This window comes from Passer domesticus, chromosome 24 (genome assembly GCF_036417665.1).
Source record: "Passer domesticus isolate bPasDom1 chromosome 24, bPasDom1.hap1, whole genome shotgun sequence".
NCBI lineage: Eukaryota > Metazoa > Chordata > Aves > Passeriformes > Passeridae > Passer > Passer domesticus.
The window spans coordinates 3,506,057-3,520,199 of NC_087497.1; the positions used below are offsets into that span (position 1 = coordinate 3,506,057).

The 14,143-nt window shown below is 52.7% G+C and overlaps 1 protein-coding gene across 3 annotated transcripts in view; it reads left to right on the forward strand.

The window, feature by feature from the left end:
* The first annotated feature begins 535 nt into the window (after positions 1–535).
* Positions 536–14,143, forward strand: part of EPHA10 (EPH receptor A10) — a 30,655-nt gene continuing 17,047 nt past the window's right edge. For all 3 annotated transcript variants that reach the window (XM_064398507.1, XM_064398508.1, XM_064398509.1), the window contains exons 1-5: positions 536–653; positions 1,623–1,687; positions 2,874–3,543; positions 10,277–10,432; positions 11,574–11,915. In XM_064398507.1, the coding sequence (XP_064254577.1) occupies positions 563–653; positions 1,623–1,687; positions 2,874–3,543; positions 10,277–10,432; positions 11,574–11,915 (1,324 nt within the window). In that variant the 5' untranslated portion in view covers positions 536–562. The remainder of the gene's footprint in view (positions 654–1,622; positions 1,688–2,873; positions 3,544–10,276; positions 10,433–11,573; positions 11,916–14,143) is intronic.

A 14,143-nucleotide genomic window follows, 5' to 3' on the forward strand; every position in this document is an offset into this window, starting at 1 on the left:
GGCTGCCTTTCCCGGGGTTTCCCTCTGGGCATTTTGGCTTTCTGTCTGGGCATTTTGGCTTTCACAGCAGCTGCTGGGCTTGGAGGACCTCGACATGAAGCCGGGAATAAAATTTCAAGACCGAAAGGCAGGACACAGGGCTCGACAAAACCGACATTCTCGGCATCTCATTCCTCAGGGACGAGACTGCCCCGATCTGTCCAGTGCCCTGAGGGCATGAGGGGGCAAAGCGCTGCTGACTGCAGCATCTCGCCACCAGCGAGGGCTGCCCGTGCCCTGGGCAGCAGTTCCAGTAGCACAAAGCTCAGCTCGGCCCCGCGCTCCCTCAGGAGCCCGCCCGGTGCCCGAGCCCGAGCCCGAGCCCTCAGGGGGGCCGCGCTCCCTCAGCCGGCTCCACAGTGCCCGCCCCCAGGCCTGGCCACGCCCATTTCCACCCCGCCTCCGCCGCCCATTGGCCGCGCGGGCGGAGGCCCCGCCCCGGCGGCGGCGGTTGGCGCGCGGCGGCGGGGGCGGGCGCGGAGCGGGAGCGCGGCGGCGGCGCGGGGCGCGGAGTCGCGGCGCCATGGAGACGGCGCTGCCGCTGCCGCCGCTGCCGCTGCCGCTGCTGCTGCCGCTGCTGCTGCCGCTGCTGCCCCGCGCCGCCGCCGAGCAGGGTGAGCCGGGCGGGGCGGCCGCGCCTCCCGGTTCTTCGCCGCGCCCGACCGCGCCGTGTCCCCGGTGCTCCGTGTCCCCCGTGCCCGGTTGCCTCCGAGCGTGGTGTGGCCGCGTCGTCCCCGGCTTTGGTTGCCCGCGGCGGGTCGGGCTGCGCGTTGCGGTACCGGGCTCGGCTCGGCGGCGGGGTCGCCGGACGGGTTGTGGCGCGGATGTTCCGCCGCTCCCCGGGGCGCGGGGATCTGCCGGAGGAGCGGGAGAGGACGGACGGGTCAGCGCGGGGTGTCCCGGTCCCCGCCATCACCGGAGGCACGAGCGGCGCGCTGGCAGTCCCGTGACACGGGCACGGCTCGAGCCTTGGGGTCCGTGTTCGCGGGGACTGCGCTGCCACGGACGGAGCCCGCTGGTCCCGGAGGCGACAGGAGTGTCTCGGAGCATCCCGGAGCGGTGGTCAGGGCTGTGCCCGCCGGGGATGCGCCCCTCGCTCCCGGTTCCCGAGGCTCAGCCTGCCGGCCGGGGCTGTGGCTGCTTGCTGGCTGTGGAAGGATCGTGAAGCTGTGAACTGAGGGAAATAGCTCTTCCTGTCAAAGACAGAATTGGCTGTTTTGTGGGAAAAAGGTGTCGTTTGCCAGGGAAATCCCTCTTTCAAAGCAGCTGCTGGTACCTTTCTGTACCGGCATCCGCACGCTGTGGGCAGTGATTGCTGCCTGCGGTGTCCCTGGGGTTGCACAGTCCTCAGGGCATTGATCAGGCACCTGCGAGGTTGCTCTGGGTGTGCAGTGACAGCTTCGTGGCGCTCGGTGCTCGCACGGTGATGCCATGGCTGGTGGAGCTGCTCCCGTGCCCTGGGACATGGCACAGCCTGGCACTGAGCTTCCCCATGCATGGACACCGTGGGGTTTACCAGCATATTTTTTTTTACCAGCATTTCCTGTGTCAGTGCTTTTCCTAACACGCTGCCTTCCCTGCAGTTGTCCTGCTGGACTCAAAGGAATCGCAGGCGGAGCTGGGCTGGACCTCGCACCCCTCGAACGGGGTAAGCACGGGGCTGGGGCTGTCCCTCTGCGCCTCTGGAGAGCGTGAAAGGCTCTGTCAGCTTCGTGGTGCCCAGCAGCATTGTGAGAGCTCTGCTTACACAGAGCTGGGTGGGGCTGGCAGCCACGGGACCTCCTCAAGCAAGGTCGGTGGGTAGCTTGGCATGATCAGAGCCCCTGGGAGCAGAGCGAGGAGTGAGGTCCCTCCTCTAAAGGGATTTTGCACCACTAAAACAAGCCAATAAAGGCTTTGTGTTGTGGTTCCCACACCAGCATGAGCACCAAGGGTCAGTCACACCCTTAGAATCCGAGGGCTGTGGCTGGGGAGGACGCTGGGAGCTGTGCCATGTAATGTTTGTTTCATCAGCTCCTGGCTTTGCTGCTGGTGTTGGGCTAAAGCCACTTTCAGTAGGCTTGGAGTTGTGCTCCTTGCAGCTTTGGGTTAATTTTCCCGGATGGAAACAAAGCATTCAGAGGGAAGAGTGATAGGTCCTGGAGTCATCCGCGTGGCACAGATGTTTGTTTGCAGAAGAAACTCTGTTCTGGGTATGTTTTGACTGTTTAGCATAAATTTACCCCCAGAAAGAATTGCTTTGGGAAATTGCCAGGTCGTCATTCAGGCTGTGAGGGTTGAATCATCATTTCACTGATCAGAATCTCTGCTGATAGCTTTGGGGGAACACTGTTTCACTTGCTGTCCTGTTGTAGCTAAAACTTCTCCTGGCAGAGAAGCTGCTGCTGTTCATGAAGGCGTTTGATGTCCTTGTCACTGGTGTCACATCTCCTTAGAGATGGATTTCTTGGAAACCTTGGATTTCTCTGGGTGGCCCAACCCCATCCAGCATTACACTGTGTGGATGCACCTTCCCAGGGACAGACAATCTGAGGAGTGTGTGGGGGATGAAGGCTCTGGCTCCTCAGCAGACGATGTGTCCAGAATCAGGCTTTGTTTTCCAAGACCTGCTGCCAGTGCTGCCTTTCTGGTTGCGCTTTCCCATCTGCACCTCTGTGGAGAGCTCAGCTGTTGGGTGGCCCAGGAGCAGGGTTATGCAGCTGGTGGGTTTGGTGGGCTGAGGACTTCCAGTGCCTGCAGTAAATGGCTGTGCTGGGGGGCTTGTGGCAGTGACATTGATGCTGGTTGGCGTGTCTCTGCTGGGCCAGCTCCCGAGCTTTGTGTTCTGTCCCCAGTGGGAAGAGATCAGCGGCGTGGATGAAACCTACAGGCCGATACGCACGTACCAGGTCTGCAACGTCATGGAGCCCAACCAGAACAACTGGCTGCAGACGGGCTGGATCGCCAGGCGCGACGGCCAGAGGATCTTCATTGAGCTGAAGTTCACCCTGCGGGACTGCAACAGCATCCCCGGCGTGACGAGCAGCTGCAAGGAGACTTTCAACCTGTACTACGTGGAGTCTGACGCCGACCTGGGCCGCAGCGTCCGTGAGGGCAAGCACACCAAGATCGACACCATCGCTGCCGACGAGAGCTTCACGCAGGGAGACCTGGGCGAGCGCAAGATGAAGCTCAACACTGAGCTCAGGGAGATTGGGCACCTGAGCAAGAGAGGCTTCCACCTGGGCTTCCAGGACGTGGGCGCCTGCGTGGCGCTGGTCTCCGTGCGGGTTTATTACAAGAAGTGTCTGAGCACCGTGCAGAACTTGGCCACGTTCCCGGACACGGTGGCAGAGACGGCCTTTGTGACGCTGGTGGAGGTTAAGGGCACTTGTGTTGCCCATGCTGAGGTGGACGTGGATAACCCCCCTCGGATGCACTGCAGCGCAGAGGGAGAGTGGCTGGTGCCCGTAGGGAAATGCATGTGCAGCCCTGGCTTTGAGGAGAAGGACGGGGCATGCAGAGGTAAACGTGGCCATTGGTGTCCTGGCAGGTTTTGTCTGTCAGTCCATGCTGCTGCCAGAGGACAGTTTGGGCAAGCAGAATTGTCTTTTGCAGCAGTATGTTTGTTTGGGTGATGGCAGCTCCCCAGTGAAGCACCAGAGGTTTGTTTGGAGGGTGGCACTTGGAGGGCGTGGGGCTGCTCTGCAGCCTGGTGCTGGCTGGGCAGATGTGTCAGAGCTCTGGGTGCTGTCAGGCATTTCCCACAGCTTTATCTGTAATGTTAAAATTACTCTAGAACGTTAATATCCCTATTGATACGCTTTGGACATGGTTTTGTAATTTGGTGAGTTTACAGCTCACAAGGTTATGTTTAAGGGCAGCTGCAAAAATGGATTTACCCTCTGCCTTAACAAGGCATCCCACTAATGAACCTGAGGCTGTGACCACTTCCACCTTCCTTTCAAAGGCAGGTGAGAGCCAAGTGTGGGATGCTGGCTGTCATGCTCTTCCTTGGGGTGTGGAGCCTCTGAATGGAGAGAGTTGCTGGGCTAATGTCACCCCTGGGCACCTTCTTGCCAGCTGGGACCTGGGAAAGGAGGTGAATTCTTCAGTAAAGTACATCTGAAAAGACCCTTTGCTACCCATACCTGGTGTCCAGGTGATACCTTGGATGTCTCCCTTTTCACCTCAACAACAGACTGAGAGGAAAACAGCTGAGTAAGTCCCAGGCAGGTGGAGTTGCCCTGCACTGGAGGCAGGTGGTGCAGTAGGAGAGTGAGCTCTCTGCCCTTCAGCAGCACCTCCAGGCTTTTCACTGTGCTGATGGTGCTGCCTCCCTCCTCCAGGTGGTGGGATGCCCTTCCCAGTGCTCTGGGCAGTGGCTTCTCCTTAAGAAGACCTTATTAAAGCTATCAAATTGAAATCTCAGTGCTGTTGATTGCTTCAGTGGCTGCATGGCAGCTTGCCATGCTTTCCACATCTGTTTGGAGTGGGGATTTACATAGTGAGTCCCAGAAGGCTTTTGCTAATGTTTCAGGTTTCTCTGTGTTGAGTTTAAATAATTCATATTCTCTGAGGAAAAATATTTGAAGTAATTTAATGGACATAATTAAGTTTCTCTCCCCTCTCACAGAAAGCAGGTCATTAGTCATTCTCTGTGGAGCAGCGTCTGATGTCTGGTCAAATATCAGAAAATAGTTTTTAAGGGTTGAAAGTTTTGGGTTTGTTTGCAGCCCTGCATTAGCATAGTGCTAAGTGAATAGCTTTGAGAGATTTCTGATGAAAGCTGCCAGGGCTCTGGAAATTCTTCAATGAGGACAAAAGCCCTCGGGCTGGAGGCAGGTGGATGCTTTGGCAGTTTGGTGGCACAACACACCTGGCTCCACCACAATGATCCCATGGAGGTGGGTTTGGAGGGCTCAGAGGGTGTGGATCCTGCTGCCCACAAATCTTCCTGGCCACAGTCTCTGTTGCAGCTCTTGTGGGCCTGAGAGGTCTGGGTGTGGGCTGGGGCTGGTGGGGGCTCTGCTAGTGCCTGTGGGGTGGCATGGGGGCCAGGGGGATGCTTGAGGGTGGTGCTGGCAGCAGTGGAGGAAGCAGGAGATGAACTGGTGAAGGTATTTAACCTTGCTGGCAGAGCTGGTGTCCCTGTAACCCTGATTTAATTACTGAAAGCATCCTGTACCAAGAGAAGGTTTGTGTCCTCGCTCTGAAATTAGGAGAGATGACACAAAGGCCAATAGGACTTCTGACTCTGCTAATTCTGGCTGCAGGAAAGCTGAGTCTTTCCGTGTCCATCCTCCTGTCCTGCACCACTGCTCCAGCCCTCCTGACAAGTTTGCATGTTTCTGATGAATTGTTTTGGTGTTTGGTGGAGTGCAGCCATCTCTGGGGTGGGACTGCACGACTTTAGTGTCTGTTTAACACCCACTCACGAAGAAGAGGAGAGTTTGTCACTGAAAATACACTCAGACTTGTCTTGTCTGATGTATCTCTGTAGCCAGCTGCTGCTCTGTGCTTACTCTGACCATAAAACCCATTCCCAGAAGATGCATGGCAGGCAATTGGGCAGTCCTGTGCTCTGTGGATGATTCCTTGCCCATCCCTGTTTTGTTTTCACTTGCCTTCTCAGCTTTGATGTCTTTTTGCCATTAATTTTGTCAGGTGTGAGCTGTAGCCCCTTTGTGCTGGTTGTTTTGATGTGTAGCAATAGTTTTTGTGTAAATGAAGCCGTGATGTGGGGGAACTGCCTGACATTTTCATTCAAAGTTGTCTCCTTCTGCTTCCTCTCTTCTATCCAATCCCTGGTAATATCTGCAAGGAGAATTTCAACAAAGCTCAAGGTTAATATTTACCAGCCAGATTTGCTGCAAATAAGACAACTTAAACCAGACATTGCATTAATATGATGGAGGCCAGTTACCAAAAATAGCTGCCAGCCACTCTTCTTTGACAGAAACGTAAATTTGTGCTCTGGCAAAGTTTCCTCCTCAATTCATTTTCCTCCACTTCTGACAGCACTGGCAGGAGCCAGCTCTGCCTGCTGCTGTGTCCCATGCTCTGCTGCCCCTCACCAGCACCTGGAGCCCTGCTTGGCCTGGCCAGTGATGGTCTAATTAGTGTCCCTGTCCCTTGTCTACATGGAAATGACGTCACTGGAAGCAGTTTTAGAGTTGAAATAGTTTCTAGTGCTTTGTCAGGATTTTTAAATGACCTTTTAAAGAGATGAGTGTTGCTCATCTCTTTAAAACCTCACACAGGAGGTGGCTTCAGTGGCAGCCTTGTCCACAGGTGCTGTTTGAAATGGGGAATAACAGAAATTCCCCTTCCTTGTCTGCATCACTGGGTGGATTTTTGAGCAGCATGTTGAATTCAGCCTGCTATGGACAAGACACAAGGAAGATTTATTTGTATCTCTCTTAGGGAGAAAGCAGAGGTTTAGGGTGGGAGTGGGATGTGGGGTGAGTCAGATGCTTTTCTGTCCATTGGATATGTCCCACCACAGCATTGTGTCACTGCAGTGTCCTTAGGTGGAAAAGAAATAGTTCAATTGAAAGTTAGAGAAATTTAAAATAATAAATGACAATATTTTGTCATTTACTGCAAAGATCCCTCCCGAAGCCTGAGGTCTGCTTTTCTGTTTAAATAGAAAAAAGATGGATCCAAATGTACAGCACTTGGAGCTTTTGATTTGTTTCATCTTTTATACATTAGCTTACAAACCTGTAAGTGCTCCTGGAGTGTACTTTATCTGCTGACTGATGCTGGAGGATTATGCATACGTTTATTTTTCCTCCTGGGGCTCTGCAAGTTGCACAGAGCACCAGGTTTTGCTTTCATCACGGATGCAGCCACAGGCATCCCACAGTCAGGCCCTGTGCTTGCTTCTGTGTGGAACTGGAGGAAATTCCAGAGGAATTCTGGAGCTGAGCACATTGAGGGGGGTTGTGAGGTGGGATCAGCTGGGTGTTGTTTGCTCCCACACATGGAGCAGCCATGTAAAATCTCTCTGCAGTAATGGCCAGGCTTGGAGGTATTCATCATTTGGGATTGCACGTTGTTGCATTGCTGCTCACAGTGTGTCTGAAATAATTATGGCTTTGGAAGTGGTGACAGATCCAGACACAAATCGCTCCGTGACATTTCATTTCAGAGCAAGCTACTCTGACAATTACAAGCATCACAAGTTGTTTGCAGAATTCCTGTGAGGTTGAGGTCATGGATATCTGGCTGCTGGGTGAACGTGTTGGATGGGCTGTTGAAATCCAGCTGAGGGGGTTTGTGTGAGCTGAAGTGCTCAGCAGGGCACTGGAGAGGCTGGTCAGCCAGTCCTTCACCAGGGACTGTGGGGTGGGTGCATTAGGGAGCTGAGAGAGACAGCAGTGAATTGCACTTGGCTCAGCAGATGTGCCTGCTTCAGTGTGTCCTTGAGGAACATTCTGGCATAAATAGCAAGGAGGTTCTGTCAGCCCTGGCTGGATTCATCCAATGCACTCTGTTAGATATTTCAAGACTGTCTTTGTTCTGGGCTAAATCACTAAATTTAATTTCGGCTGTTAAGAGTTCGTTGTTGGGGATGCACAAGGATCTTGCCCTTGGACACAGGTTTTCATTTTAGTACTCCACAAATGATTTAACAAGGACAAAAATTACAGAGTAGCATTGTCTAGAGGTGTCAGAATTGCTGGCAATGTGTTGGACCACAGGCTGCTTGTTGAAAACCAGTTAAAAACCTCCGAACTGTGTGGAAGGCAAGGTACTTTTGGATTCTCTGGGGTGGTACAGCCCAACATTCCCATCCTGGCAGACATGGAACCGAGGTGAGAAGAGCCTGACTCAGTGCTTGCATTGATTGCCCCTCGTGCTGGCTTTGTCCCTCTCACACTGGCACAGAGATTGGACACGAGTGCTGTCCCTGCTCTCTGCCTGCAGTATTGATCACAGCTGGTGCAGCAAGGCAAGGTGAGATCTCAGACTCAGCGTGGAGAGGGCAGGAGCCTCTCTGCTACCCGAGGATGTTTTTCAGCAAGGCTCTTTGGCCACCTCAGTGCACCACTGAAGCTCTGTCCTGTCAGTGATTTACACAGGGTGCCCTGTCTGGTTTGGGCAGCCTGTCCTTGTCCAGGGGCACTGGCTGGCAGCGTCTGTCCCTCCTTGGGGCTGCTGCTCCCTCCTTCCCACTGTGCTGGCCTGAGGCACGTTGCCTCTGAAGCACTGATGAAATGTTTGGAACATGATAAACAGTGACTTGATAATGGGATTTAGATGGATGGAGCAGGGCTGTGCCAGCCTGGTCCAGGGAGGGGTCAGCAGGAGCAAGAGCTCCTGTGAGAGATGCATTGTGAACACCTGGGATGACAGTGGTGAGACTGCAGGTTTGAGTGCTGCTCAAAGGGCTGGATGCAAGCCTGAGAGCTGGAGGGGCCCAGTGCTCCCAGTCTGCCCTTTACTGGGATTGTCAGGCTGCTGGGGTGCCTCAGCCCGTGCTGCTGTCCTGGTTCTTGCTGTGGCACCCCCAGTGCTGGCTGCCTGTCTCCCCAGCTGTGGCTTTCCTAAAGAGCATTTTTATGAATGCCTGCTTCAACAGAGAAAATTAACACGCATTAAAGCAGATGAACTTTGTCAGATACAATTCCATGACCAAAACTGGAAAGGAATTGATTTTGGAAGACAACGGAGTTGTAGTGTTAATTATAAATGCCTGTATAGGCATTTTGAGTGAGGCTGCAGCTGTTATTAATTCATGCTGGCACACTCAGTGCTGCTGCTGGTAGGACTTCACTGGGAAGGGAAATGGAAAGCTGTCCTGTGCCACTGGGGTAGGAAACCATGCATTTTCCAGGTCTGCATCCTCAGTCACCCCTGCTTTCCCTGTGGCACAGGCTGGCAATGAGAGAGGACATTGCTCTCTCCGAAAACACCGGCGCCTGCCTGAGGAGCTGTGTCAGGTGAGGTGTAAGAGAAGCCCTTCCCAAGGTTACTTCATGCTGGGTTATCAGCCAGGCTGCCCCCCAGATGAGTGCAGCTGGTTTGGCAGGGTGCAGACAGTGTTACACAGAGGGGGGAATGTGCTCTCTCTGCCAGTGACAGGGACCAGGCTGCTTGAGGAGCTTCTGTGGTCAGTGGTGGAGCTGGAGAGAGGCATTTGATCCATCTGATCCATCTGACTGCTTCTCTTTGGCTCTGGGACAATGAATTATTGAATTTTATTGTTTAATAATTTACTTGTGGTAGCACCAGAGGACCAGGAACGGGATAGAAAGCAGTGTACAAAAAAAGAGAATTTCATTCTATAAATTGATGACCTGATCCCCCAAGAGCTGTCACATACCCACTGTAGAAATAAGCACTGTGAAACGACAGGGACACCTAAACCAGCTGGAGACCAAGAAAAACACTCGTAGGATGAGGTGGAAGAGGGTGGGAGTTTGTCTGAAAAAAGAAACAGAGACACACATATGATGCATCACGTGTGCTGGGCACTTTTGTTCTTCTCAAGGGCAAGTTTTGGACAGCCAAGGAAAAAAAAAATTAACAAGTAAAGCCCATGGCTCCTCGTGGGACACTCTCACATGGGGTTGTGGTGCCTGCTCCTGGGACATGCAAACTGGGGCATTTTGTGCCATTATTAATGACAGACACTTCTGTGAACTTACTTCTGGCTGTTAGAAAACAGGGTGGACTATTCTGAAAGACACTTCTAATTGGAAATGTTCAGTTTCCTGCGATGAGATGTCAGGTTTGTGTGACAGGCACGTCTGAGGGATGGGGTCTGGGTTTAGTGCTTGGATCCCATCATGTTTGTAAACAGGATTGATTTTCCTGTCGTGTCTGATGCAGTGATGTTTCTGCCCTGTGTGGTGGTCAGTGCTGCCTAACTAAAGGAAAAAAGCACAATCTGTCTCCATTCTATGAATACACTACCAGTTCTGATTTGGTTTCTCAATTCTAAAGAGGGAACTGGAAGTTTCAGGAGTAATTTTAACGTTTGCTATTTTTTCCTGGTTTATCTAGCACCCTAGATAGGGAATGACATTTACTATGAAAGTCAGTGCAGAGCTACAGAACCCAAATGGGTAAAACCAAGGGACATCCTTCTTGGTGCCAGGATCATGCAGGTGCTCAGGGAAAGCAGCTTAGAGGGTGGTGTCTGCTGGCCAGGGGCAGCAAAGGAGGCTCCAGGGAAATGCAGTCACCAGACATGTCCCAGTTTATCCTGTGCTGCTCTCCCCTTAACAGCCTCTCTCTCTTTCAGCTTGCCTTCCAGGGTTTTACAAGCCCTCCCTCCGTCTCCCTCTCTGTTCTCCATGCCCTGAGCACAGCTTCACACATGAGGAAGCCTCCACGTTCTGTTTGTGCCAGACAAATTACTCCAGGTCTCCTTCAGACCCACCATCTGCCTCCTGCACACGTAGGTCTCTGTCTGTCTGTCCAGCACTCACTCTGTCTGTCCTGCCGTGCCCAGGGCTGTGCCTGCCTGCTCTGTGTGCTCCCCTCGGGGTCTGTGCAGTGAGGGGGGATGGAGGGGCTGTCCCTACAACCCAGACTGATCAGACAGACACATCAGGCAGATGTGCAGTCAGGCTCGCAGACTCCCTGATAAACTGGGGCACAGTCATTTAGTGACTATAATTCACAGGTTTTAATTAAATGGCCTCCAGTTAATTGGACTGGACTCCAGCTGCTCTGGTGATGGATGCTGTCCAGCTGCCAGCACAGGGATGAGGAACCCTCTGTCTCTGCAGAGCATGGCTGGGCAGTGCCTGACCAGGAGTGGGCTCCAGGGGCCAGAGCTGCTCAGGGCTCCAGCCAGGGGCTCCTCATGCACACTGTGAGCTGTGGCTGGTGGTGCACACACATCCCTGCAGCTGGGAGCCTCTGTCCCACTGTGTTGCACACACCAGTGCCTCCGTGTCCCCTCGTGCCACCCCTGTGGCTGTCCAGGACCTCCGTGTCCCCTCGTGCCACCCCTGTGGCTGTCCAGGACCTCCGTGTCCCCTTGTGCCACCCCTGTGGCTGTCCAGGACCATGCCCTTGTGCTCTACCCCCAGCGCCTGCTCTGCTGCTCCCAGAGAGGATCTTTAAGTTTGTGATGTGTTGCTCTTTGAGCCAGGTCCTACGAGCTCTCAGAGAAACCCATCACACCTGAGATAGCTCAGCAACCCCAAACGACATAAAATTAGCAGGATGGCTTCTGAGGTAGTGTTGGAAACGTAAAGAGGTTTAATAAAAGGCAAGATAACAAAGCTCTTACAGAGAAAAACCGAGCCAGGTTTTGCAGGTCCAAAAGGTTCTTGCTCCTGCTAGAACACCCCACAAAAGTGATTATTTCCTTTGTTCTTTTCCTTTTTTAGTGAATTACCTAGGTGGGACCTCTTGGTCAGACAGCCACAGGTCTGAGGTGAAGTCCCAAAAGTCCTACGAGGTGTAGGGAGAGAAACTGGCAGAGAAACTTGTGTGCTTTTTCCCTTTTTAAACAAAGAACAATTTAATCACTCCACCAACAGGAAGCACATCCCTACACCTGTGCACTGACGCTCTTTTCCTTCCAGGCCCACCCTCTGCCCCGAGGAACCTGGTGTACAGCCTGCGCCAGTCCTCCCTGGTGCTGGAGTGGAGCGCCCCGGCCGACGCGGGCGGCCGCAGCGACCTCACCTACAGCCTGTGGTGTGGCCGGTGCCCCGCGGCGCCAGCGGGGCGCTGCCAGCAGTGCGGCAGCAGCGTGGGCTTCGTGCCGCAGCAGACGGGGCTGGTGGGCCGCACGGTCACCCTGGTGAACCTGCTGCCTCACGCCAACTACACCATCCGCGTGCTGGCCCTCAACGGCGTCTCGGCCGTCAGCCCGCTGGCCGGCCAGCAGTACGCCGAGGTCAACGTGTCCACGGGCCCTGCAGGTACGTGGCACGCACGGGGACAGCTTGTTGTTTTCCCCCCCTGGGGCTGGTTTGCTCTGGTGGGTCAGCTTTGGGGTGTGGGGGTCACAATCCGCTAGGGCGAGTGAAGTTGTGGTGGTTCGTTTGCCGATCGCGAAAGTGCAAAACACAAACAGCAGGGGACTGTCGGTTTAATCGCAGCAAATGCGCCTTTATTGAGGGCCAACAGCAAATGTGATAGGGGGATCTAAAAGGAAATCAAGAGGAAATCAAAAAGGAAATAAAAGTTAGAAAGAAAAAGGTGGGAAGGGGAATGTAGCTACCAATGAGACGGAATCGTCATGATTTGTTTGCCGATCGCGAAAGTGCAAAAGACAAACAGCAGGGGACTGTCGGTTTAATCGCAGCAAATGCACCTTTATTGAGGGCCAACAGCAAATATGATGGAGGGATCTAAAAGGAAATCGAGAGGAAATCGAGAAGGAAATAAAAGTTACAAAGAAAAAGAGGGGAAGGGGTATATAGCTACCAACGAGACAGAATCGTCATGATTTGTTTGCTGATCGCGAAAGTGCAAAACACAAACAGCAGGGGACTGTCGGTTTAATTGCAGCAAATGCACCTTTATTGAGGGCCAACAGCAAATGTGATGGAGGGATCGAAAAGGAAATTGAGAGGAAATTGAAAAGGAAATAAAGGATAGAAAGAAAAAAGGGGGAAAGGAATGTAGCTACCAACGAGACGGAATCGTCATGATTCGTTTGCCGATCGCGAAAGTGCAAAAGACAAACAACCCTGGACTGTCGGTTTAATTGCAGCAAATGTGCATTTGTTGAGGGCCAACAGCAAATGTGATAGGGGGATCTAAAAGGAAATCGAGAGGAAATCGAGAAAGAAAGAAAGAAAGAAAAAGAAGGATAGAAGGATAGAAAGAAAAAGGGGGGAAGGGGAATGTAACTACCAGTGAGACGGAATCCTCATGGTCCAGCCACAGAGATTTGCTGTCGTCTGTGGGGGTTCACCAAAGTGATCTCAAAAGTTACAGTTTATACAGTCTCAATCCAAAGTGAGTAGCATCTGGCCAAAAGGTTGGGAAGATTCATGGGCAATTGTGTTGAGACCCCTTGGTCTGTGAGGCAGAGCGAGCGTGCAAGGACAAGCCACCGCTTGTCGGAACTTGTGGGGCAGGTGCAGGCATGGAAGGACAAGCCACCATTTGTCAGAACCTGTTCAAAGCAGTGTTCTGTAAAGGCACAGCAAACAATCACTTGGCATAACATCCAGAAAACATCCACCTCAGCCAGGCCAGAGCTCCTGTCAGGGGTCTTCAGGGCCCCCCTCAAACCTTTGAACATAGTTTCTCATGGTTCTTCTTATGATTAAACAAAAATTATATCTAATTATTAAGTAATCACCACATCTAACAATCATATCATTTATCATACACTGGTTACACAGGTGTAGTTTCACATGATCTAGCAAACTCAAGGCCTAACATTTCCCAGGGCCTACCTTTAACATTTTCCCAGGACCTACTAAGTCTAACTTTCTTTCTAACTCCCCAAATTTTCTATGATTTTAAAATCTTTTACTATCACCCCATTCCTGCTCAGTTTGTCCTGGGGGCACAGGCATATTTGTCCTGGGTGCTTTGCTGTGGCAGAGGGGCAGATGAAGGCTGGCCCATGGCACTATCAGAGGGTTCCAGTTGATGCCTCTGGGATGCAAGGAGTGAGCGTAGTGACAGCCTGAGCTGTGAAGGGACAAGTCTGCTCTGTGATTTGGCTGCAGTTTGAATTTATAAATCATAGAACCCCCTTTGATGAAGCAGCACTTCCAGCCCATTCATCAAAAACCCCTCCTTAAAACAGATAATTCAAATGTTGGCTATCCTTCAGAAACAAAAAAAATTGATTTCCACTTTCTATCCTGTGCCGGTCTGTGACACAATTCTTACTGTAATTTTCCCCCCTCCATTTCCAGTTTGGCATTTCCCTCAGGTAAGGAAGAGAGTGCCCATGCCTGTGGGCAGGTCCCTGACCAGAGGGGCTGGCTGAGGAGTCCCTCCTCAGCTGTTGTCTGTGCCAAAGGACAGTCAGGTCCCTCCTGTGCTGTTGGCTCTGCTGAAGGACAGTCGGCTCTGGCTTGTCGTGTCCTTGTCCATTCCTCTGCAGTTCCATTATTAATCTGTATGAAAACCCTTTCCCAAGCCACAGTTAATGGAGACAGATGATCCTCAGGTACCTCTT